The 23,264-nt window shown below is 37.5% G+C and overlaps 2 protein-coding genes across 3 annotated transcripts in view; one reads left to right on the forward strand and one right to left on the reverse strand.

The window, feature by feature from the left end:
• The window catches only part of LOC133528443 (putative epidermal cell surface receptor), a 96,741-nt gene extending 87,386 nt beyond the window's left edge, over positions 1-9,355 (forward strand). For both annotated transcript variants that reach the window (XM_061865832.1, XM_061865833.1), the window contains exons 14-19: positions 1,205-1,395; positions 2,186-2,405; positions 2,768-2,871; positions 4,376-4,540; positions 6,858-6,941; positions 7,106-9,355. In XM_061865832.1, coding sequence (XP_061721816.1) covers positions 1,205-1,395; positions 2,186-2,405; positions 2,768-2,871; positions 4,376-4,540; positions 6,858-6,941; positions 7,106-7,113 — 772 coding nt within the window. In that variant the 3' untranslated portion in view covers positions 7,114-9,355. The remainder of the gene's footprint in view (positions 1-1,204; positions 1,396-2,185; positions 2,406-2,767; positions 2,872-4,375; positions 4,541-6,857; positions 6,942-7,105) is intronic.
• Positions 9,356-9,657: 302 nt separating this feature from the next.
• The window catches only part of LOC133528444 (neuroendocrine convertase 2), a 140,515-nt gene continuing 126,908 nt past the window's right edge, over positions 9,658-23,264 (reverse strand). The window contains exons 8-14 of the mRNA XM_061865834.1: positions 17,692-17,804; positions 16,568-16,768; positions 15,885-15,960; positions 14,999-15,156; positions 14,380-14,544; positions 13,939-14,056; positions 9,658-13,126 (exon numbers count right to left, since the gene is read on the reverse strand). Of these exons, the coding sequence (XP_061721818.1) occupies positions 12,959-13,126; positions 13,939-14,056; positions 14,380-14,544; positions 14,999-15,156; positions 15,885-15,960; positions 16,568-16,768; positions 17,692-17,804 (999 nt within the window). The 3' untranslated portion in view covers positions 9,658-12,958. The remainder of the gene's footprint in view (positions 13,127-13,938; positions 14,057-14,379; positions 14,545-14,998; positions 15,157-15,884; positions 15,961-16,567; positions 16,769-17,691; positions 17,805-23,264) is intronic.

A 23,264-nucleotide genomic window follows, 5' to 3' on the forward strand; every position in this document is an offset into this window, starting at 1 on the left:
TGCTTCCGCTGCCGTAGCGAAGACATTTACATATTTGTTCGCGAACATTTCTTAATGTAAAATTTTTGCATGATTAATTTGACGAATCTAAAATCATAGAATTTATACAAGCTATAGAAACTCATCCAGTACTGTTGGATACGAGTCATTCTGATTATAAAAAGATAATGGGATAGGATAACAAAATCGAAATAACAAATTGGAATAAAAAAAAACATGATGCATCTCAGAAGGTCATCATCATCATATACTAATTTAAGAGTAAGACTCTTGTCGGTGAAGCAATTTCTATGTTTGGAAATCATCTGCCTTTTTTCTGACAACCTGATACGACACGACGTTGAGGTTTTCCTTTATTTGATTCATTTACGCTCTCCTTAGTCCTCCCTTCTTGATGGACTTGCTTCTTTTTGCTTCAACTCTCCCTTATGTTTTTGATAAATTCGTCGTGTCGTAACAGGTGCCCGAGGCATATTTCCTTTTCTATGTATTATCTATAGTTCTTATTAAACTCCTCCTCTCTCCTAGATCTTTGAATCTCAGAAGGTAGCAGGTTCAAAATCTTCGGGCCCTGGGGTTATATTTTTTATTTATCAGATTATACACACTTGGACACGAACGTGTTCTAGGTGAACACGTTCGTGTCCAAATGTGCTTTTACAAAAGTTACATTGGCTTAGTTCGTTAGTTAGCTTCGTTCGTGGAGACGGATGCGCAATTCAGTGCGTGCAGTTTGAAGAAAATGTATATAAGCAATTGTGCTGCATGAAGCTTTGGTGGAATCCCATCTTAAGATTAGCGCTGGAAGCCGTCAGCTAAGATAAGGCCATTTCATGGCACGTTATTCGCTTATAACCATAGTACAAGTTTTAAATGAATATTTGGGGAGGGGAATAATTTTACACAGATCTACCTAGCTCCAAAACTAAACTAAGGTTAAGTTTTAGATTGTTTCCTCCACAAATATTATTTAAATACTGTAAAATCACCCAACCATAGTCCAAAACTAACTCTAATATTTTCGTTCCAGTGTGAATTAATTAATGAATTTGAATTTGAATGTCGCAGTGCAGAGGATTTTTTTTCTTCATAAAAGTTAGAAAATCTCCGGTAACGGCAAAAAGAAGATTGGTATTGATATTTACTGAAATATATATTTGGGTGGTATTACGGTATTTAATTTTATTTATGTATATTGTTTTAGCTACCGCCCCGTCGGCAACCCGATCTACAGCATGACAGAGCTGCTCCACCACAGCCGAGACTCCGTGTTCTTACAGGAGCTACGACCTGGGAGCAGATATGAGGCCTCTCTAGTACTGGTGCCGCCACCTGGGGCGACTACTGAGCTACACGATCCCGCTGTGCTTGAGTTCACGACCGCGCCTTACGTCGGTGAGTGTGTCATTAATGCGAGACCTAGAAGCTCGAGGCTTCTTTAATACTAGAACGGCCGCCATTTTACTCACTTTCCTGCCAAATTTTTGATCCGTCTCAGTTTATTTTGATATTATACCTGGTTATCTGATAGAGGTTTAAGATCCCTAACATAAGGAATGCGTACGCGTAAGTGAAAACAGTACCCGTATCATGAGTTTTGACATTGACATATTCGCGCACGTCTACGTAACTTACTTTCAATATATCTCGCTCATACTGGCATATTAGTGCAAAGAGAGATGTATAGAAAGTAAATTACTTAGACGTGAGCATGTATTTCAATATTTTTAATGTCAGAACTTATAGTACGGGTACAGCAGAAACGCTGTAAGAAGTACCCGTGCGCCATGTTACTCAGCCACGGTTTCGTTGTTTTATCGATCTACGTGTACAATGGTCGTCAAAGATATGTTTACATTTTTCGCTTTATTTTTATTACAATGGAGTAAGATGCTGAAATAAACATATCTTTGACGTCGACTACGTCTATGTTTAACCCTTTGAACGCTTTAAATTATAAACAAAAACATCACTGACACGCTAAAGTCCCGGGCGCAAGCGAGCTAATGTAAACCTAACTTGAAAGTATAAGGTTACTTTGACAGCGTACGTCATAAGACCTATAGTTGTCCATGGCGCGGTGAGCACGACTAGTAACGACGAATTTAGGTGTTCTTGGCGTTAAGGGCGAAAATAAAATGCGAGAATTTAATTAGTTACCCAAACCCTTACCTTCCCATTTCAGACCCCTACAACTGGTCCGTGCAGCTCGAAGCCCGCTCCGTAGGCTCCGAGGCGGCGGAGCTGACGTGGCGCGGCGTGCCCGCGCCGGCCGAGCGCTGGGTGCGCGTGTACCGCGCGGCGCACGCGTGCGGCGGCGGCCGCCGCGAGCACGACGCGTTCCGGCTGGCCGTGCGCGACCAGGCGCCCGCCATCACGCTCACTGGCTTGGAGCCTGACACTAGGTATCTTTTTCTCACATCTCCCTTTTTCATCTTAACGTTTATCCTGTTAGCATCCTGAGCTACTGCTTTGGCGCCCAGGATGCCAATTTAAACCCGAAACTGTAACTGTCACAGTCGTCCCTAGTCTAAGATAATGAGCTTAATTAATAAGCTAACTGAAGAATGTATAATATCTTAGATAGCTATTGATTCAATGGATCAACTGCGTTACCTAACCCAAACGTTCAATGTGCCATATGTTGTTTTCAAATCTACACAAGGCACATAACTCACGTTACACATGTAATAAAATGTAACGTTCTGTATTTTAAAATGTACTCGTATTTATAATTGGTAGTATTTATTATTATTTTCATTTTCAGATGTCGGGTTTGGCTTGAGCTGTTCCTTACGAATGGAAAAGTGAAGACCAGTAACGTGCTAGAAATTAATACAAAGTCGCTAGACTCGCCTGAGCCGATCGACAGTGAGTATAACTGTATAACAGAATATAATACAAAAATATAAGTATTTCTTGAGGCTAATACCCATCATAATGTATAAGCAAGCTATCAAGATTTATGTGAACAATTTATCATTAACTATTACAGTATTAGCATTGGTTTAGAATTTATACAATAATTTAGACAAGTAAGGTACGAGACTGGAAAGCTTGATTAAATACTTAATACTTTTTCTACTATAAAACCTAAATAATTAAACAAAATTGGGTACTTGACAGATGTTGAATATTATAACAAAATTTAGTTAAATGGATAGAAAATGAGCCATCCATTATAAAAAAGTGGAATTTAAAAAATTATATTGAGATTATAAAAAAATACAAGTCTCCGAAATCTCAAAAAAAAAATTGTCTTTCAAAAATAGTAAAGATAATGGTACCATTCGATTCCTTACATTTTATTGAAAAATAAATTGTATGACAACTATACACATAAACGACGCAATATTTCAGGGTCAAAATGGCAATTTCCTTGATCTTCCATACATTTAGGACAGACTTATATGATGTGACGTCACATCACCTTATCATTTTGTTAGAGGCGTTTCAATCGTCGACTGCGAGCGTCAGACTTTAACTCTCATTTCTGATCTTTGTGTTGCTTAAATGCCATGAGTCCTATATAGACATTTGATCCTCAGGAAAATCAAGATCGTTTGACATTATTTACAAAAAACAGTCAAGTAGCCAATTAGGTAAGTATCTCAGTAGATAAAAAGATAGTACAAAAGACATCAACACGCTTCTTATTCATTAACCCCTTTGTTCATAAACGACTACTAAAGTTGACAAGCCGCTGGCGCTAATAATCGTTTGTCCCTTTCCGACGTATTGGTATGATGGACGACGACGACGACGTATTGGTCCCTTGACCAACGATTATTAGCGGCTTGTCAACTTTAGTACACGTTTATGAATAAGGGGATAAATATATAAATATTATTAAAGGACATTCATACACAAATTGTCTATGTCCCACAGTAAGCTCAAGAAGGCTTATGTTGTGGGTACTCAGATAACGATATATATATAATATTTAAATACTTAAATACATAGAAAACACCTATGAATCAGAAACAAATATTCGAACCCATCATCACCTTCATAGGCAGGGTCACTACCCACTAGGCCAGACCGGTTGTCTTTATTTCTATCCTTTGGCGACACGTGATTAGTCGAATTCATTACATATGGACTCCTGGGTCTGAAATAAAGATATATTTATTTATTTTATTACAGTTGACTAAAGCGTTTCGTTAAGGAATCATTATAGTTGAGTCCATCCATAGTGAAAAGTATGGGATTACAGTTTAATATATGAAGTCTTAATTCAACCATTAAAGTCGACGAGTTTTTTTTCTGCGATATCTCTATCAATGCATATAACGACTTTTTTGTTCTCTACTTATTTCTAAAGTTAAACGGACTACCTACTGGCTTGTAACTCTTACTTTTTCACCATTTCCAGATGCTATCGAAGCCTCATCAGTGGGTGGCGCCATGGCGCCGCGGGGAGACTACTACGGAGCGCTAGTGGTAGTGGGCGTGGTGGCAGCACTCGGCGCGCTGACGTCATTGTTGCTTCTGCTGGTGGTTGTCCGACGACATCGCCCGCGCTCCGTACCTATTACTCGTAAGTAAACGAAAGAGTTACCACTTTTTATATGTGCCACTGTCTATTGATTTTTTATCTATGATACTTTGCCCCATTTATATGGTGATGTGTTACTGCGTCAGTCAACTAAAAACTAACGATATGATGGGGCTAGTTCTATGAATATAGTACGTATCACGCTATTATTTGTTTAAATGTCGTAGATACCTCACTATAGATTATTTACAAAAAAAAAGCTAGCTAGTTATTTTTAACGGCCTCCGCTGGCTTGGTCACGTATTAAGAATGGATGAGGATCGTGGCGCTAAAAGGGCATAACTAGGATACTCGGTAGGGCTGATCGGGGGTCCCAGGTATCGCTAGGGCGATGTTGTTGGACCGGACTTGCGCGATCTCCAAGCCGATAACTGGCGGGAGCTCAGATCATAGAAAGTACTAGATGGCTGACGGAGGCGTGGCGCGTGTCGCCGCGACATGGCCACATCGTGGCCATACCGGCCCGCCGTAAGACAGTATCAAATTAGCTGTCATTGAACAATGTGCGCGTCAATTTTATTGAAATGCCGAATTATAGCGTTATTTTGTGTCGAAATAGGAGTGCATCCAAAAACTATAAGGATCATGGAGTTACATACCACATTTTTTTTCACGTATTAGTCAATAAAACCACACATTTTAACAAATAAATCCAGTGACATATGATTTTTCTGAGTCAGACCATGTTGTCATACAAACGCGTGGCAATTTATCTATGCATCCTACATTGACGCTTTGGTATGGAAAATTATTTGTAGTGTCCATAGCAACGGCGCAATGCATTAAACCGCTAACGATAGTCACAGGGGCATTATTGTTTCTTGATACGACCGCCAACCGCTCCCTTCATTGACGCCGCGAAGTAGAGTGGTGCTCGTGCATATAATTGATCTTTGAGCGTTATCGATAAAAATGTTTGGATATAGTGTGTATGAAAGTAATTATTTTTCAAGTAAAATTTTACAATTATTTTTTATGCACCTAATGTTTAATTTAATACTTATTAATTTGGATTAAAAATCGAATAGGTAAGCCAAAAAATAAACTGATTTAATTAAGTACAATTTATTTATAACATTATAGTTTATACCTATAAGTATATTTTATTCAGGTTCTTAGCAACGATTCGAATAACTGCACTAGGTATAATCAAATATGTTCATGATTGCAATTTTTTTCAGTTTCCCGAAAAATTCCAGTATTAAAGAAAAATGGATTGATGCTACAGGTAGAGGGCCCTAACTGGTTTACGAGCGAGAAAAGTGTTATTTGTTTGGATCATTTTCAAGAAAAATGTTTCCAGTTACACTTCACCTCATTTATATAACGATAGAATATAAATATGTTTAAAATAATAGTATATTGTTATACTTAGTCGATCCAAAAGTTCTATCAGAAAGATTTTTACTGATAATTATGATTACTCTTTCCTTATTATTCGTACATATGATTTAAAAGCTTATTTAATGGTGCATTATACTTACAATATAATTTACTATAACTTGCTTTCGCAGTTCTTCATAACTCTATGTAACATGCTGGAATTGCTTTCAATTGGTGACGAAATATGCTATAATAAACTGAAACTATTTTTTTAATGAAGCGCTCACGTCTAACGACAATCCCAAAGTAAACAATTTAAACAAACATTACATCAAATAATGACTAAAATTTAAACCAATTTGATTAGTTAAGCATAAACAAGCTTTCGCATCATGGTACATGTTTTTTTTTTAAATTAAAAGCTTTGTATTACATTTTATCAGTAAAAACCTTTGTGAGAGAACTTATGGATCAACTAATATCCCTTACACGTACTTTAAAATTCTTAGCTCGTAAATAAGGTCAAAAATTTAAAGGAATATAAATTAAGTCTATGGCAATTATTACTTAAAACAAAAATGTCAAAACTCTAAGGTCATGTTACTCATGTTCAGAACATGTAAAATATCGATAGCTCTATCGAATTGTCCTCACTCTAGTGCCGCCGCTCTAGGCTCCTACACTGCGCGGTTTGGCCAATCACAGCGCGTGAGTTGGTTGTCTGGCCACGCCTTTAATGATGTGGTGGGGGACAGTTGGAGACAGCGAGACTCGTTGAAATTATGCTTCGTTATAAATCTCCTTACTTCTTATATCTATGGGCGGGAGCTTGCGCTGGATCGAGACAATTGGCGTTTACTCGTGTCGGAGGCCAAGACTCATTGGGTCGCTGCGCCATTAAGTAGTAGTAATAATTCTTTTTAACTTCCAACTTCAAAAATAAAATGAAAATTAATCCAGTTGTTTTCACTTACAGCTGTACCTACTGCTCCAAGGGAGTCGTCGCTTCCACCGTACGACAACCCCGCGTACAAACTAGAGTTACAGCAAGAAACTATGGGTAAATAACCAAATCTAAACAATTCTAAATTATACCTTACCTTTCCAGCTTCAAAATCTACCTTTACTTGCCATACCTTAGTGCTCTCTGTCCTAATCCCATCTCCGAAGCTTTACCAACAATTTATAGATAATTTCTCCAACTAATAATGGTGTATTTTCTAGATCTCTGACAATTAAGCTCCCGTGGGCACACGAACGGCCTGAACGGGATCTCAGAGCGCGGCGTGGACGTGCCGAACGGCCGTCATTACAACGAAATGGGCGTTTAGAGGGCCAGCTACGAAACAAATGCCAAGACATTGTAGGAAGAAATTTAACGTCATGAAATAGTCACAAAGGGTGCTAGATGCAGATGACCACTTGCCAGAAATCGTCCAAAGATGGCTGCAGCTGACTGTACCTCGAAGATAAAAATCAGTTGGCTGTGAGGAAGCTGGCCAGTAGTTTTTGATCCGATTATATCTTGAAGGTGTAATATGGCTGCGCTTATCGCGTGATCGTGACAATATACAAGTAAAACGCGCCTCTTACTGCCTATATATCTGGAGTACTCTGAAAGTGACGTATGAGCTTGCTTGATTGAAATTATTGTGCAAGAAGAGCGACCATAAGATCGTTTAACATTTAGCTTTTATCCTTCGGATTTTTAGTACAATGTCTTATTTGTGGATGTAAAAGCCAAGCCTGCTCAATGTATGGACTGATTACCAATTATTTTGGTACAAGGCTGCTTCTTATTGCTGTATTTGACGACTATTAGCACTCCATCTCTTTCTTTTGACTTAATAAGAGATGTGTGATATTTGTCAAGTATTTGTTAAGTGAAGCATAACGAGAAAGACCGAAATATATCATGTGCGATATATATTCTAAGAGAAAGTCGAGAATGGATCCTAATTAAAGAAGTATTGGACTGTTAGAGGTTACTTCTATTGCAGTGAGTGAAAGTGACAATGATCAAGTGCAAAGTGTTAGCCAAAACTTATAGTGTTATAGTGCAAAATAGATATTGGTTACGTGTAGGTAACTATACTTTATTACGAGTCAAAATAACAGGACTGTACCTACATATATTTGTAATGAAATATTTTACTTTGTACTCTGGACATATATTATTACCGTTTTTGATCTGATATATTTCAGTGTCAGATTAGTTACAGTCAATTTAGGAAATAAAAAAAATATCACTGTAAAAAAGTATCAAAAAATTGTGCGAAAATGGGAAATTCAATACTAATTTCAGATGTGGCTGATCCAATCTAGTAATTAAAGTTAAAAATTTTGTTATAGTCACGTATTGAAGTAGGTATGAATGTTATTAATCTTTATAGAAGGAGCTTTTGTATTTAAAATATGATACCAATCAATTTCAATTTGAAAGCGTTCAACCATTTCTTGATATATTATATAAATTGCGTAATTGACGTCAAATACCGCAATTCACGTGCATTCTGATGAAAAACGCCGTATAAGTACGTTAGCATTTCCATGGCCCTGTCTCCCATACATTTTCCCCGCAGTTTTTCGATATTGTGATACGGCGATATTCTTAAGATGTTGAATGATTAAGACTCTGTACACGACAACCCCAAAAAACAGGAGGGAAAATCGGAAATCGCTTTAAATAATGTGTATATTACAAGATTAAGGATATCGTCAAAAACAGGGCGTCATACTTGGTTCTTTTGTTTTTGTAAATTATATATTCACTACTCGTATTGTTATAGATATACCTAAATACCCTCACAGAGATTATTTTAATACTTGCGTTATAATAAGTGAATATTTGTTATTCAAGCTTGGAGCCTTGATTAATTACAACATACCATTCCTATTGACAAAATCGCTTGAATTATTTATTATTTAATTAAAAAAAACTATATTAAATCATAGATTGTTTAATGAAAAATAGAACCAAACGCATATTTTTAAGCTCTTGTAGTCTTATTTCATTGAGTAAATGTAACATATTAAGTACCTATCTAATACTATGGGGTACTCTTTATATGATAAACCTGTAAACAAACAAATTCAAATTTTCAGTATCAATCTTTACTAAAAAAGTCGTGGTAATTTGTCTTAACTTTATTAAAATATTAAATACCACTTTTTGAGATTATAAATGTACATAATGTTGCCATGTTTCCGTAGTTTTCTTAGTATTTATAAAATGTAACCAGAGTTTGGACAACGAATTTTTAGTAAAATAGATGAATTACGCAAGTGCCTTTGAATTGACCAACATTTCGATAAATTAAAATTTGTATATAGTGTTATTAAGTTAAGTAATATTAAGTGTAACGTACGCTGTGGTACTGATATTATGTGTTTGTATAGTTTAAACTAATGATGGTTTATAATGAAATACTGCCGCAAATCGTTAAACTTATTGTAATATAGCTTTACAGGTTATATCTTGTTTTATTTTCACCTAATGTTAGTAACGTAATCTTAGCAAATGAAGTACACGGACGAATTACATTGTATCATATCGTAAACCGATTCGCTTCCATCGCGTCAAATTCACGAGTGCCTATACCTATATGATACTTATAGTGATTCATTTTTCGTATCGTTCTTTTGCCCTATACAAGTTCCAAAGGTTCCAAATAGTGGATAGATCTCCTGTACACATTTTGCATAAGTGATTTGATACCGACAAATAATTGGTGGGTCACGTGGAGATATTCCTTTATCAAACTAAACGACCGAAGAAAACTTTCAAATATATCTTTATTATAGATTTTACTACCTCGGGATACTTGCATGAACAGTAAGAAAGGGAAAGGAGTAGCAATTACAAAAACATCATTTAATTCATATACAACACCAAATCACATTATATTTTCTATATATTTCTTAGTAGGTACATAATAGATTTCTTTATATAATTTTATGTTCTAACGATTACCTAACCAGCAATGAACCGTGCAAGTTAATCACACCGGAGCGTACACAGTTTCATTTTCAATTGGTAATAAGAATTGAAAAACACGTTAAATTGTTTTTTATTTATTGTATTTAATAATAAAAATATTATGTTAAGAAAATATATAAGGAGCCAGAGGTAATCGTAAATAATCATGTTCACTGGGCCCGAAAGGAAGTTCTCTGATCGCATAATTACCTCTATGTTTATAAATATCTTTATTATATATACTTATGCCAGTAACAATAACGTCTATGCTATGAATCCTCCATCTTCCTGGCGCACGCTGGGTGACACGGAGGATGCGCCACGAAAATCGGACACCGTCAAATGGACGTCATTTGGCTGGGACAAATGCCGTCCATTTGATTATTTAAACGAAACCATCAAACAAAAATAAACTCTTAAAAACTTAAAAACGTTAAAACGAGATGGAAACATTTATCTCGATAAACTGAAAATTATAAGCGTATTAAAAATCAAACGATTTGTAAGAAATATTGGACCTGAAGTATCAAGCAATTTTTTACAGATATTTGACAAAATATGTTTATGGTCCACCATAAAATAGAATGTTTTGCTTGATAATTAAATTAATGGACCTACATTTTGATATGTCGTATCATCCAAAAACTAAAGCCAAATAATGAATTGTTAAAAGGTAGGTAAATTTCTCACACCTCTCATCAGCAAAATACGATAGATATCAGTTTAAATTATAATTAAATTAAATATTGCAAGTAAGTAGATATTGAATATACATAATCAAATATAATTTGTAAATGTTAAAATAAAATAAAAACTATTAAGAATTAAAGTCCGCCATTAAAGTGAAAAACTCACGCCTACAGAATTTAATTATTTTTACGATAAATAAATTAATATGAGTAAGAATTATTCCAACCAACAATAATTCTCCTCCTGCTATGCTTTAAAAATAAAGGCCACAACTTTCACATTTTTTTTCTGTAGGTATATTTTTATAAATTGATACAAAACCTTTAACCATAGGTATGTTGTAAAAAATGTTGAAAATTGTGGCCGACACTCCATGCTATGAAGTATTTTATTGAGTAAATTATTTAAATTCTAAAAAAATTAAACTATTAAAAACAAAACTGCGAAATATGCTTACTAAAAGCATGTTATTTTCTGAATAAAAGATGGTTGCTGGTAATTGGTTCATAAATCTACAGATTTACCAATACATTCAAATTATAAATAAACATTAGTCGCATGGAGTTAACTTTGGATATTATGGTCACCAACTCTTCCTTTTTGCACTATACGTTCGTAACATTATAAAGAACTGCTTTAATATATTGTTTTTATAAATTGTTTTAATCTTGGCTCGAATGTCAACGACGACGAGCTCAACGAGGGGGGTGGGGGTTTAGGGTCGGCAACGCGCATGTAACTCCTCTAGAGTTGCAGGCGTACATAGGCTACGGGGACTGCTTACCATCAGGCGGACCGTATGCTTGTTTGCCACCGACGTAGTATTAAAAAAAATGTATAGAATGCTAAAAATGGAAAGTATAGTTTAATTCATTGTGCCTATCTCAAAGATATTCATAAAGGACACTGTTTTTATATTATGACTATGACAAATAATATAATGACACAAGGAACAACGAAAGATGCAAAGGAGTTATCAATTCATCGGTCGTATACTAGTTTGTTGTCAAATATGTTTTACGTTACTTAGAGCACATCTACGTTCAGATATGAAATCTAATTTTTCATTCAAAAAAATCCACACATTTTCACTAACAGAAGCAGTAAATTCTGATGATAAACTCGTTTGCTAGACTCTGATTAGATCACCCATCACCACTTGGTCTGTACCTTTCGCAACAATAGCTCTCTCGACTTTACCAGTATTAATAGTTCTCCAAAACTGACTAGACTGATTTAGCGGCTAACACATTCCCAAGTTATTCTTTTAAACTTTTTCATAAACCAATCAACATAGCCTGAGATCAGATCGCGTTACAAGTTTACATTAAAATGTAATTTTATGCGCCTGTTATTTTTCAACCTTTACTTTTTAATCATACACAAAATAAAGTCCTTTTCCGCCGTAGTAAGCATGCACGTAGTAGCAGCACGCATTAACACGCATTAGTCTAGCATCTTTTAATCCGACCCCACAAATGAAGGCGCTACCACAATAATTAGCGCCAGTACTGATTTTTTCACATTTTTAAAGTGAATGACGACTTTGTAGGTATATTTTTTCTGTTAAACAATTGAAATATAATTACTGAGATACCTTTGTTCAATGTTCTGTAGGTACCTACTAATCATGTTTCTATACCTATTCAACGTTCACTTAAAATATTCAGCAGAAAATATTGACGTGTCTTTAATTTAGTTTTTGCCACTCACTGATAAATCCTTATCTTCCTTTCCAACTGGCCGGTGGATGAAACCCCTTCAATATTCTCTAAATACCGCTAACTAGTAAGCTTTTCTTTGGTGCGTGTTAAACGTGTGCCTTGAAGTATGATGGCGTTTACCGTTATAAGTAATTGAATCACCTTGTAAATTTTACGTATCTATCGAGACTCGTAATTACTGTACCAGGAACCTGAAAAAGTCCGCAACTGGTCAACGACGAGGTTTGCCCACGGCGCATGCCTGTGTCCACAAGATGGGTTTCCATTTCGGCCAGAGTTGAGTCAAAAACTGTCTCTCGTCAGGTGCGGACGCTCAGTATTTATTGTATTAGACGTATAAAGTTTAAGACGTATCTGTTCGATTCGAATTGACAGGGTTCGTACATTCGTACATTTTGCGGTCACTTTAGTTACCTATCAAAATTTCACGATTGACAATTCCGTGTCATATTCTTCAACTTTACACGTCCTAACATTTTATTTGATAACGGTAAACCCGAGCATAAATGGAGCCGCAGCCAAGATGACAATCGTATATCGACAACGCCATCCTAAAAGTAAAAATGTCGGGATGACGTAATCACTTGCATTGATTATTTAAGTTTCGTTTGGCATTTTCTAGGAACGATTGTCACTCGGCTAGCCCTCCCGATCTTTCCTTCAGCTACGGCGGGCCCGATGTGTCTAATGCTGGGCGTCCTCATGCGCCTTCTTGACGACGGCGAGCTTGGAGTGCGGGTCCTGCGGCTGCAGCTGCGCGTAGGGCGGCGCGCGCGTGCCGTGCAGCACGAGCGACCAGCCGCGCAGCCAGCCCGAGGCTTGCGACGGGGAGGAGCCGCCGTTGAAGCGAGCCTGTGAGACACAATAGCACTTTCAATTTGAGGCTTGAAAAAGAAACATTTTTAAACTCTTGAATGATTAACACATGTTTAAGGTCATGGAAAGATCTTTAAAAGATCGATTACTAAACAACATGTCAAAATTGACGTTTATTTCGATTCCGCTGTGATCCCAATAAGATCTATCTACGATATTTCTAACGTCAAAGTGACATTGGTTACCCGATTTGAGCTGCTTCTGTCAATTATACGACGTACAAACGATATAAAAATAAAATAAAATCTAAATGAGAACTTATCTAAAACAGAACATACCTATCGTTATCGTATTTCATTCTTCGAATCGGGCGAATGTCTTTGTGGGTTAATACACTCGGACCATGCCAAGTTTTCATATCAAGTGCTATGTCAAGTATGGCGCTCCTTTACTACTTCCTTCTTAGCGTCATCAGAGTCTATTGGAGTGTTATCATAGTAATGAAAAACACCGAGTAAGTAATACATATAATTCACACTCTTGAATAAGATGAAAGCTCAGTGCTCGGTACAGTATGCTCTCATTTGCAATCAGAAAAGGGCGTCACCGGGAGGTGGCAGGGAGAGTCAGCTGTACCCCCCCCCCCCCCCCCCCCAAGGGTATAAAATACCATCAGCCATATCAATCACATATTAACTGCCATCCTAGCCCATTGACTGGCGACGACCTACAGAGAGATAGCTACGATACGCTACGGAGCGTGAACGATTGTAACGTTGGCTATGCGGCCTGGTCAGTAAATGTAACTGTATATAGGGGTCTTTGACAATTAAAGTGTGTATAACTACCTCTAAAGTCCACGTGCCCTGTGGGTACTCGCCCCAGGTGTGCGTGGTCATGAACGGCCACTTGGCGAAGCCGTCCCGGCTGTCGTCGTCGTTGCCTCGCCTACTCAGGATCATCGACCTGGAATTTTTTATTAAAAATCAAGTAGGAGTAATGAATGTATTAATGAAATTAGTATTTCGAGAGAGAAACAGACTTGAACCACCTCATAATCTAACGAGTATGTTTTACAGAAGTCAAAGGAATAAAATTATCGTTGCCCGCGTGTGGAGTAAACGGTATCCTGTCGGGAACTTACTTGGTGCTGATTGGGCTGGTGAGGAACAGCTCCAGATCTCCGCGGCGCATTGACGGTGTTGGTGCTGACCATGGCCTGTACATGCTCCAAGTAGCGGACTCCGCTGAGGAAGATACTCTCTGACGAGAACCTCACAGGAACTCACTTCGTGCCCATGGGGCTGGTGAGGAACAGCTCCAGGTCTCCGCGGCGCGTGGCGTTGGCGCTGACCACGGCCTGCACGTGCTCCAAGTAGCGGACTTCACTGGGTGAGCCGCCGCACGCCGTCGTCTCGATGCGGAGAAAGATACTGCCCTCTGACGGGATTTTACTGGAATAGAACATCGTACATTTATTAGAGATGTATTTTTGATGTTTTTCGTTGCTCTTTGGTTCAAAGGAGGTCATCGAAGGATTAGCAATATAATCCCACTCCTAATGCAATCGAGAAGGTTATACGCTTTAAGCTCCAAGGCTCGACTAGAAACCCAAAATTTCATTCAGCGTGGAAGTCCATAATTGCAACCTAGAGCTGCTTACAGTGGTTACGACGTAAGGTTTAGAAATAGAAAAAAGCAAAATAAATAAATTGGTTAACGTAAAAAATAAATTACTATACGCAGATTTTTATAAAAAATGTACAGATTGCTCCATAATAGTATGTCAAGCGCGACTTCACGTATGGAGTCGCGCGTGACAACGCAAGTCATGCTAGTCGGTCATGCACGTAATGTCTTAGCGACATTAACCCCAAAGGTGGTTGTAGGTATAAGTTGGTGCCTTACGTGTGAGTGTTGACGGAGCCAGCCTCGCAGTGGTACCGCGGCGGTACGGAACGCCAGTTGGCAGCCAACGCCGTCATAGCCCCGGCGTCTAGAACACCAAACCCGAAGAGATGGTTGAACTCCAGCCCGACCCCGTTCATCGTCCAGTGGAAGCGACCCTGTAGAATGAGTTTATTCTTTAAAAAAATTGAATCAAGCAGAGACGGAGGGAAAAGAACACTACTTTCTGATTACTAACCAAAAGATGATTATTATGACCACTATTATGTGATCACTATTACTTATTTAAAAAGTTAAAATGCGAAAATAATGTTGTAAACAAATCACCAGCGTTATTACAGTAAGTAACTAGGTAAATTAAATTACTCTGAGTATAGCCGAAACATAATTAACTATCCCAGAGATCATTAGTTACAGTTACCGAGAAGGGTTACGCTGTTATTAATTAAGTTTAGTTCATACCCAATATTGTAAACAGAGTAATAAACTTCCGAAGTGGAACGGACACCCACTAAGTATGTCGTATGTCTACTGGAAATTCACGTTACATCGCCAAGTCAGCCTTCGATGTGTGTGGGAAGTGATCGTAAAATGTACCAATCTTCATAAAAAGTCAAATTACACTTACAACGTAGCGTCTACACCACATGGGAACATGAATAATAAAAATAAATTTAATTTAGCACCTCAAATAAGATACATTTTATTACATTTTCCCAGAAATTCCTACCGTAAACACTAAGCACCTCCAAAGGTTCACTGTAACATCTTCCACGCTGTTAACGTGCTGTGTAACTGTTAACCTTTTTGCAACGAAATAAGGTCCACAGATGGTGCTCTCTGTTTGTACAAATCGAAAACGTTGTAAGATAAAAAAGGGTCAAACCTTTGCATCGTAAAGTGAGTTCCTCTTTGAAGTCAACACGGTCAGATGCTGAATATCCCGCCAAGTTAAACTCGGGCTGAAATAAAAAACAAACAGGTTTATGTTTAACGCTTTTTACAGAAGCCAAGTGGTAGTAGAATGGTATTTTCAAAATTGAGCTATCTACTCACATTCGGATGCTGCTTATTAATATTTAATCACGATTCAATTTGAAATTAAGTGACATTTCGGCTCTCTTTGTACCGCTACAAAATCTTGAAAAAAATATATATTACACGATTTGCACGCAGAATATAAAGCTTAAAGGAAAACTGCATTGCAGTGATGCACTTGCCAAACACATGTATTCCCATCTGTGCCCACCCCACGTGACCACCGCCATACAAGATGCGGGCACAGATGGGAATGATTTGTATGTAGCGTCTATTGCCATCTGTGCCCGGCGGGGACAGGAATACACTGCCAAACTCAGTGGTGGCCACACCGGTGTTCGGGTCTCCCGTTCCGCTGCTGAACATGCTCCACTTGGCTTAAAGCGCTAGAGGTAAGACCCCAGCTGGTGCCGCCGCGGATGTCCCAGAGTGTGTTGCCGTGCACTTGCCATACATACAAGTCAGTGGTGTCCACATTGGAGCTTAGGCTCACGCTCCGTTAGGTACTGAACATGCTATTAACATACTCACTTGGCATGAAGCGCCAGAGCAAAGACTCCAGCAGCCTCGGGCGCCGCCGCGGACGTCCCGGAGTGTGTCGCCGTACACTTGCCATACAAGTCAGTGGTAGCTACACCGGTGCTTGGGTCCCTTGCACCATTACTGAACGTGCTAGCCAGAGTGGAGGAGCAGGACTCGTCGTAGTGTGCGTTCTGGCCATCGTTGATGGCGCTAAAATAGATGTAATCAGAATTAGCAAATTTTGTGGACATTTTTTTACTGACATTCCTGGTGGATATGGTATGGTATATTTATATAGCTAGTATATATATCATAAAACATATATTATTTAGTTTGGTTTAAAATACGAATATATCGGTTAATCGGATATTTATTCCGTGTAACTTTGCTCTAAATTGGAAGTTGATAACAAATTCCAGGTATATTGTGTAAATAGGTCTGGTCCAATCTTGATATGTGGGATAGACATATTTTCTTTCGTGTTTTCGGGATTGGTCCCGTAGTAAACGTTGCTGAATATGAATGACCTATTCACATCGCAAAATATTGCAGTTAATTAAAAACAATGTTAATAAAACCGTCCCTCATTATCCTGTCCATTAATATTCATCGAGCATCATAAAATTGTTGCTGAATCTATCTGACCCGCCGGCCGGCAGCGTAATTGGCTTCTTCCCACTTTGTGTTAAGTAATTAAGCACGGAGCAACTTCGCGGAGTAGAGAAAACCCCACTAATAGCTCGTTCGAGTATTATTGCGGGAAATTGACAAATATGAGTTTTATTTTTTTAATTTTTCAACACAAGTATGTGGGTCATTTGTTAACCCCATTGCTAAGGACGAGATAAAGTCAACCAAAAAAAAATGTGCGTAGGAAACATGCTTTTTTTAATAATTAAATACTAAATTAATATTATAGGACATTCTTACTAAAATTTACTAAGCCCCACAGTAAGCTCAAGAAGTTGTTGTGGGTACTCAGACAACTATATATATGCTTGTACAAATACTTAAATATGTAGAAAATACCCATGACTCAGAAACAAATAACTGTTTTCATCACACAAACAAATGCCCATCAGCTTCATAGGCAGGGTCACTACCCACTAGGCCAGACCATAATTTGGTTTTACCTGTTAATAGAGACGGTCCACATGGAGGCAGCATAGCCGTCGCAGTTGCAATCGTCGTCCTCGCCCCCGTCGCCGCTCGCCCACACGTAGATGTTGCCCAAACCATTGCGACCCTGTTTACAATTAACAGAATACAGAACGTGAATCACATTGCCCGATCCGATATCGGATGTCGGATGGAAGTAAAATGTACATATGTGTTTTGCTGTATTTATATACAGCGTGTATTTTTGATACGACCGCATAACCAAAGGATAGTTAGTTTAGGCTTTAATGAACACGCTTTCATATGTTTTTTTACAAAACAGACGACTTTTCCATATACCGACAATAATTCAGCAAGCAATTTACGAGTATCGCTACCTTGTTTTAACTCAAAACGTCGCATTTTATGATGTGAGTTCACATCTGTTAATTATATCACAAAAATTAATTATGTTTTATAAATAAATAATAATAACAAAATAATTTTTATTGTCATTAAAGGTACTTTGCCGTTTAGGTATTGGAAGTCCCCGACCTCTGAGCTAGGTAAAAACCTGTGTTACAGAAGTCAGTGTCCTCACCCATATAATAGAAACGATTAGGACTTATGAATAGAATAGAATAGAATAGATTTTATTTGTATTAATTGTACAACGTCATATTACCTAAAACTACTGTTTATACGTAACAGTGAGCAAAACAATAATAAATTGATATAATAAATTATAGATATAAAGTATACTATAGTATGACTTAGTTAACTACATTTACCTTTTACATATTAGACTAAAAGTAGATTTAGGCTTATTTGAATGCTAGACAACAATGCCATTCTAATAAAAATACAGTGCAATTATATTAATAATTGCATATTTTTTGTGTAGATGTATGTATGTGTGTGAGTACATATATCAGGGTAAGATGCTTTCAGTTTGTTTATAGTTCATAGTCTAGTGACAACAACCAGGACTTAAGTTTTTTCTTACACTCATGTTTATGTAGGGGATAAATGTTTAGAGGTTTGTTAATCTTACTATATAAAAATTATTCTGATAGTTAAGAAAGACTAAATTAAAAAACCTTTCAGAATCTTTTTATAGCACTAAAATGTAGGTTCTAGTTTAAGTTTGCGGATATATCAAAAATACAAACTACAAATACACAAACTTCAAATACTGTATTAATTTAATAAATCATTATTACTAAAAACGATAGATAACGCAAAAAGGCGGACTTCATGCCATATGGCCCTCTCCTGCAGCTGTTCTCATAGGCGCTTTACGACATACAATATCAGAAAGGCGATATCGATAATTTCAGCCATGTCGAAGCCCGCCTTCAGCATCTTGGAAGTGATAGGTAAGCGCTGGCGGGCTAGCGGTAAAAGTATGTGACTTTCAATCCGGAGGTCGAGGGTTCAAACCCCTGCTCGTATCAATGAGTTTTTAGGAACTTATGTACGAAATATCATTTAACATTTACCAGTCGCTTTTCGGTGAAGGAAAACATAGTGAGGAAACTGGACTAATCCCAAAAAGGCCTAGTTTACCCTCTGGGTTGGAAGGTCTACGCCAATTCTGGGGATTCGTTGTCAAGCGGACCCCAGGCGTCCATGAGCAGTGGCAAAAATGCCGGAACAGCGCGAGGAAGAAGATCTATGACGTGATAGGATTGTTACCTATAAATAAATTTATTGTTTCACAGTAATCATGATAACATTTTGAGGCATGAAATTACCAGGAAAACAAGGTATCACCTTTCTTCAATGTTAATAATAATTTTATTATGTCAGCAAAACATCATGGGTGTATCAATTATCGCAATAAATTGTGACGTCACTCGGTAAGTGTAGGTAGTACTAACTCTGTACTGCGGACTCCGTGGGTAGTAAAACCATTTTGACGTTTTATAAAAACAGATACCTGGCCCGATTCGAAGAATGAAATGAAATACGATAACGATAAGTTCTGGTTTAGTTAAGTTCTCATTTAGATATCGTTTGTATGTCGTATAATTCACAGAAGCAGCTCGATTCGGGCAACCAATGTCGTTTTAACGTTAGAAATATCGTAGATAGATCTTTTAGATTTGATTTTTAGCAAATTACCTTTTTTATTTTACCCATCTCGCCTAATTTTGGGCGGTGATTCAAAATATCGGCGCATATCAAATTTGATGAAGCCTACGCCATCGGAATTTCAGAGAAATTTATTAGGAGAATTTGGATTAAGTATTTCGGAACAGAATAAATGTGCGTTCATTAGTGACCCATGAAATGCGTCTTCATTAATCAATCTTAATTAATAAGTATACCGAACTTTACACGGACCACCGGACCGAACATGTTGTTTCCTTACGGACCAAAACTAATTGCTTTTCGTAAATATCACGCTATTTATTACGCCCACCACGTTTATTATTTGCACTATAATAATGTATGTAATACTATTATTTATTCTATGTTTACTTACGTTAGGACTACACTTTTTAGACTATATTTAAGGCAGACCGGTACATGTCTAACATGCTAAATTAGTCAAATTACATACATTTAGTTTACATAATAGACACATGTTTAGTGTAAGTGTTAAGGCCGAGTGGACGTTCGAGTTGGACGTGCATCGGGGCGAGGCGTGCGGCGTGCATGTTAAACAAATGCAAACGTATAGGAGCGGCCTGCTGAAATCACTTGTGAGCCCGACGCCACGCTGCACGCCCCGCCGAATGCTCCGCTTCGAGCGTCCACTCAGGCCTTACACTAATGCGTTTAGTTTTAGTCTTTATATTTCTGTACTTAAACTGGTAGTTTCCAGAAAATAGTCTACTTAATTAAAATGAGTTGTTAAGAAAAGTTAAACCACTGTCAGTTTTGTGACGATAATTAAGCATTAAATAAAAAAAATGGTTTTAGTGTTCATCTCCTGAACTATAAGCGATATTACAATGTAAAAACCGGCCAAGAGCATGTCGGGCCACGCTCAGTGTAGGGTTCCGTAGTTACTCTTCCGTCACAATAAGCTAAACTGGAGCTTAAAGTATAGTAAATTGTTAACCAAGTGATGAAACGGTACCTTTCACCCGAGTTAAACAAATAGGCAAATTTGCATAATCAGTACCTAATTAAAGTAAGTCTTTTTACTATGAAGGGAAAACTTTTTGCGATAACTCAAAAACAGCTGAACTGATCATGTCCGCTATAGTTTTCATTTAATGTCTTTCTTAAGCTCTACTTCCACGATTTTTTTCATATTTTTTGGACCTATGGTTCAAAAGTTAGGGGGGACACATTTTTTTTTCTTTCGGAGCGATTATCTCCGAATATATTCACTTTATCAAAAAAAAATTGTTGAAGACCCTTATTAGTTTTGAAAGACCTTTCCAACAATACCCCACAATCTAGGGTTGAAGCGAAAAAAAAATTTCACCCCCACTTTACGTGTAGGGGAGGTACCCTCAAAAAAATTTTTTTTTATATTTTATTAAACGACTTTGTCGGCTTTATTGATTTATATATCCATGCCAAATTTCAGCTTTCTAGCACTAACGACCACGGAGCAAAGCCTCGGACAGACAGACAGACAGACAGACGGACATGGCGAAACTATAAGGGTTCCTAGTTGACTACGGAACCCTAAAAAAGGCAAAAAGTTGATTCCCATAAAGATTTCATTTTTAATTTTCAAATCCAATCGAATACGCTTAATTGTTCTTAGATATTAATCGAAACTATTTTTTGTTCGAGTCGAGGCGGAATGAATGACGAAAAAATCCGTAGCGACATTCTTAGGTCCAGTCACGTTTTAAAATTCGATACGAACTAATTGCCAAAAATATGTATTTACGGCCTTATTGGCCATATATTAAGGTAGTGTATACATATTTTTGGCACTTTGTCCGTATCAATCTTTTTAGATGTGACTGTACACTGGTACATACCATACATGGAGTTTTTTTTGTACAAAAGAGAAGATATGTAGGTAATAAAATAATAGGTAGATTGTATAACTGCGCTGTGAGAGAACCAGACAATGTTTGACGAAAGAAAGCCTTTTAGGTGTAGGTAAATAGTAAATATTATTTGAAATTCAGTCACGTTTAGAACTTACGAGTGAATTTTGGGGTACAAAGATTCGGATAATCATATTTATCGAGTTGTACAATATTTGGATAAACCAATAAAAAGTCCTTTTAAAGTACTGACATCGAACCGCATTATAAAATATTCAGATACAATTGAAGCTATGAAATACCTCAGCTTACCTACCAGAATCCATTAATTAAATCACTGGTTAAAAACTTAGTCTAAAGAAATTAAATCTAGGTACTAACCGCTCCCGATCTAAATTAAATTGTTTCGGCTTGTAAGATATAAAAGGGTCTCATTATGATGTTAAGACGAGCGTTTGTGACTTTATCGTTCAGGAAAACTAGATTGAAAACGTTGTTTAATTAAGCATAGATGTTAGGGATCTTGAGGTCACGATACATTGGTACACCCTAGAATAAGACTAGCCCGGGCTCGCGCATAAACTAGAATACTTGGCCAGCCCACTTGGTCGGCTCTTCACGGCTCGTTTCGCAAAATCTCAGTCGTTACCTCTAATCTGAAACAAGGATTTGCTACAAAACTCTTGAATATCTAAGTGCTGTGCATCTGTTTTTAAATTGTTGTTGTCTGCTGTATTTTTCTGTAGTTTTGCACTTGGATACCTATCATTATTTATCTCACATCACCTACTGAGGGCCTCCGCTAGCTGACGCGGATTATCCGGAACGGATGCCCCGTCTAATAAGAAATTGTATGAACAGCGCTAACTGGCGCGGGCGCGTGCGACGGATTTGGTCTGGGAGCAGAGGGCCTACCGCGAACCACGTTCAACGTGTTACCTCTCTGTCGCACTCGTAAATCGTACGTAAGTGTGACAGGGAGGCAACACGTCGAACGTGGTTCGCGGTAGGCCTTCAGGACCCGCGCACGCGGCGGGCGTCCGCGTCAGCTAGCGGAGGCCCTAAAACTATATTTATGTCTGTTTCCACAATATGTTTATTTAAATCTTGTCAAAGACATACATATTAACGACTGAAAGGCTGAAAATATCCTTAGCATATAATTTAATAGACTATCTTATCTACTCTTTCAGCACTTTTATGTACTTACAATACCTCAGACGCCTATTTTCTAAGCTCTAATAGACCTTACGGATTTAAGTACAGGCAGAATATGTTGGTATTACAATTTATCGCCTACTTCTCTTTATATACGCTAGTAAATTTAAGCAGCTTTTCGATTTATAACCCTTCCAGACCATCAGGCACTTGCGCGTAAATCTCTAAGACCTTTTTCGCACACAGGGAAAAAACAAAAGGAATGTTTTATTGAGGCTATAAGCACTGAAGTGCTAGAAGCCTGGAATGGGAATCTGAAAGACGTTTATTATTTTCCTGGGTAAATACAGTATAGTAAAAAATGCCTACAAATCGCAAGGAAGAATAAATATTGTTCTTTGATTTAAGAACACTCCACATGTATTCAAAAATTGTCTTAACTCTTTTCCAGACACCGCACCAATCTACAAAGTTTTCCGAAA

The sequence above is a fragment of the Cydia pomonella genome, chromosome 19 (assembly GCF_033807575.1).
Source record: "Cydia pomonella isolate Wapato2018A chromosome 19, ilCydPomo1, whole genome shotgun sequence".
NCBI lineage: Eukaryota > Metazoa > Arthropoda > Insecta > Lepidoptera > Tortricidae > Cydia > Cydia pomonella.